The 3,401-nt window shown below is 26.6% G+C and overlaps 1 protein-coding gene across 1 annotated transcript in view; it reads left to right on the top strand.

Moving 5' to 3' along the window:
* Window positions 1–205: 205 nt before the first annotated feature.
* LOC100210131 (alpha-catulin) overlaps window positions 206–3,401 on the top strand; it is a 42,096-nt gene continuing 38,900 nt past the window's right edge. Inside the window, exon 1 of the mRNA XM_065798935.1 lies at window positions 206–475. Within this exon, the coding sequence (XP_065655007.1) occupies window positions 395–475 (81 nt within the window). The 5' untranslated portion in view covers window positions 206–394. The remainder of the gene's footprint in view (window positions 476–3,401) is intronic.

Here is a 3,401-nt window from a genome sequence, read left to right as displayed (position 1 = left end):
AACGTCTTACAAATCTTTTATACTCCAAATACAATTAAATACATTCCTAATTGTGTACATTTATTTTAAAAAAAGGAAGTTAAATTTGAGTTGAAGTATAAATGGTTGTTCAAAAAGCTTTTTAAAGCAGTTATACAAAATATTTGTTCAAAAAATAATTGTTATAATAACGCAGTAAACTACACAAATTTAATTAGGTCAGTAATTTCAAATATGATCGACGTTTAGAGATAAACATTTATTGTGTTGCAATTAAAGCATTAAGATCGATAAAGTAGATACGGATATTGCGTTGTTGGTGTTGCGTGATTCCTCAAGATGTAATTCAAGAAATGCATGGAAAAAAAAATCATAGACATATAACAGCTTACCTTAAATAGTCTATGATTAGATTATGAGAATGGATTGGGATTCTGACAGTGTCAATATTAAAACATGCTCAGTGGAAAAAGCATTGATTCCATTAATTGCTCAGGTAAAGTGTAAAAAACTAACAGTGGTGTTTTTAAATTTTCCACAGGTTCTTTAAAAAAAGTAAAAATTTTACGAAACTGTTTTTTTAGTTTTCAAATTATGTAGAACGAAACGCTCAATAAGTATATACACTCATGTCTTTTTGAAAATGTTAAATGCTGTTTTTATTTATTTTTATTGAAGTTTGCTTTTATTTTTTCATCTTTTATATTGAAGTTTGTGCAACCTTTTAAACTATATTATTTTCGACCTATAGATTGGTAGGAAACTTATGAAACGAAATTACTAGGGAACTACGTACTTTTTTAATTTCTTTCTAAAAATGTTTTTCTAGAATAATAAACCGAATTCAGGCATATTAAATGCAAAAAAATATGACACTTGTAAAAAAAAATTAAATGACTACTCTTTGCAAATTGTAAAAAATCAAGTCTAAACTAGTTTGCATAAAACTTTATAAACTTTAGAAAAAAGTTTTCAACTTGATATTTATAAAATCTTTTAAGTTCGGTAATGAGTAGAACGCCGACTTTTTGTTGACTTATTTTATTCGGCTTATTTACTGGCAAAGCTTCGCTTTATTTATCTTTTTAAACTGATGAAAGGCGTGATGAAAAAAAGTGTAAAAAAAGAAATGAGAAAACAATATTGTTTTATTTATAAACTAATATACACAATGTTTATTATTTTATTATATAAACTATTAATATTTATAATTGTTGTTATAAATGTTGATAATTTATAATTATTAATATTCAATAATGAATATTATTATTGTTAATAAAAATTGTTAAATTGTTGTAATTAAGCAAAACTTTTAATTGGCTTTTTCAGAAGAAATAAAAAATAATAATAAAAAAATTGTAACTTTTTTTTACTGTAATAAAACTACTTCATATCTTGATATGAAGTAGTTTTATTCAGTACATTCAATACATACATCAACCAAATATAGTATACTACATAGATATCTTTACTATCTAGTTTAGACGGGTACTAGCATCTATCTAAACTCAAATCTCAGTTGATGTATATACTGAATGAAACCCCCTCAGATGTCAAATTTAGTATAATGTCTTAATGTTTCATGCAAGGCTAACAATATAAAGACTTTCCAATAAGTGAAAAGTACATACATTGACTTAGAGCCTGCTGCCGGTAGGAATGCTGCTATATTGACTGAGTGTTTGGTAAGGATGAGGATTAGTTAAGGGTTATGGTTAGGTTCAAATATGGTTATGTTGCTATAATTCATTGCTTTTGTAAATAGATGAAAAAATCAATAATTTGAAATATAATATATAATGATTAAAAAAATTGTGATAAAAAGTAAATTTTTATAACAAAATATTAAATTTAAATATGTATAATTAAAAATAGACATAAAGTAAAAATATAAAAAAAAAAAAAGAAGATTAAAAAAAAATTAAAAAATAGTAGTTGGCGTGAGTAATATATAATATATTCTTACAGGCCAACTAAGAATCTATATATACAAAAAGCATGTCTGTAGTTTAAGATAATTGTATTAAAAGATGGTAATCTGTGCTCTAAAAGCATGAGAGATATATTATCATACTTGCTGTAACCAAAAAACATGTTAGCACATTTGGTGTCGCAATACTGAAGTTATGCCATTGTTTTATCATGAATTTGTTACAGTGGAGCACCATTTAAACAAATGCAATATGATTTAAACAATTTAACCTTTACTCTGGTAGAGCATAAATGAAAGCTTCTGGTTAGAATATTTGTAGATGTGTAAAGACCCTTCACCTCCTTGGTTATATCAAGATCATCGTTTAGTTCATTCTTAATTATATGATCAAGGTATTTAAAAGATTCAACAAAAGCATTTTTACAACCTGTTACGCATAATTCTGGGAAGGAGTTTGATATAATTTTCGATTTTTGAGTTGGATTAAACACCATTCATATCATTTCTTGGTATTAAAGGACATGCTAATTAAAGAAGATTCCTTATTTAAAAAGCTAATTATTTTTTGAAGAGAAAACCAAGAATGTGCAATAGGAACCACATCATCAGGGTAAGCTATCACACTTGCGAAGATGCCACCTATATTACTTTCAATATGCAGGTTTGAGATTGATAAAATCAAATTGTATATGTAAAAGTTAAATAGAAGTGGTGACAATATACTTACTTGAAAAACCTTATTTCCAACTCCAAAATTATTTAATTTTGTTTCCTGCCAGTAATTGACACTGTCAAATGCTTTATCAAAGTCTATGAAACAAGCAAATATATGGCTTTCTCTAGATGAATAGTACTGAACAGTCTTTTTAAAATAATTTGAACATGAAGTTTTAGATTAATTTTGTTTGAAGCCAAATTTGTAATCATCGTTTTTATTAATGCTGTACATATTGATTTTCTACAATAGAAGATCCTCTAATATTTTTAACATAGCAGAAGAAACAGCTATGGCTCTATAGTTCACGCGTGTTAGATTGGCCATTTTAAATTTCATTAGTAGAATAATTGTGGCCTCACAAAATGTAGATAAACCATATTTAATAACCATATTTAATGCATAAATTAAAAAAATACTGATAAAAAGCTGCAGTCTACTTCCACCTTACATATAAGATTCCATACAAAGATCATCAGGACTAGCTTTTCCTAGTTTCTGAGCTTTCATTGTATTAGATATTTCAAAACTTTGCACATAAATCAGCTTGAGTTTGTTCATTATGATGTTTACAATATCTTAGAGCTAATTTGTAAGTAGCATGAGATCACTTCATGTTTTAAAAAATGTCATCCTGTTTCTTGCTTTCAAAAATCTATTGCTTGAATGCATCTTATGCAATGCCATGTTTATCTTTAACATAGTCATTCCCACCTGGAGTAATATATTCATGATTTTTATGTTCAAAATTACAATGAGGTATGGTATCAGAAA

The sequence above is a fragment of the Hydra vulgaris genome, chromosome 06 (genome assembly GCF_038396675.1).
Source record: "Hydra vulgaris chromosome 06, alternate assembly HydraT2T_AEP".
Taxonomy (NCBI): domain Eukaryota; kingdom Metazoa; phylum Cnidaria; class Hydrozoa; order Anthoathecata; family Hydridae; genus Hydra; species Hydra vulgaris.
Note: the sequence above shows the minus strand (reverse complement) of the source record. Positions and strands in the feature narration are given on the sequence as shown.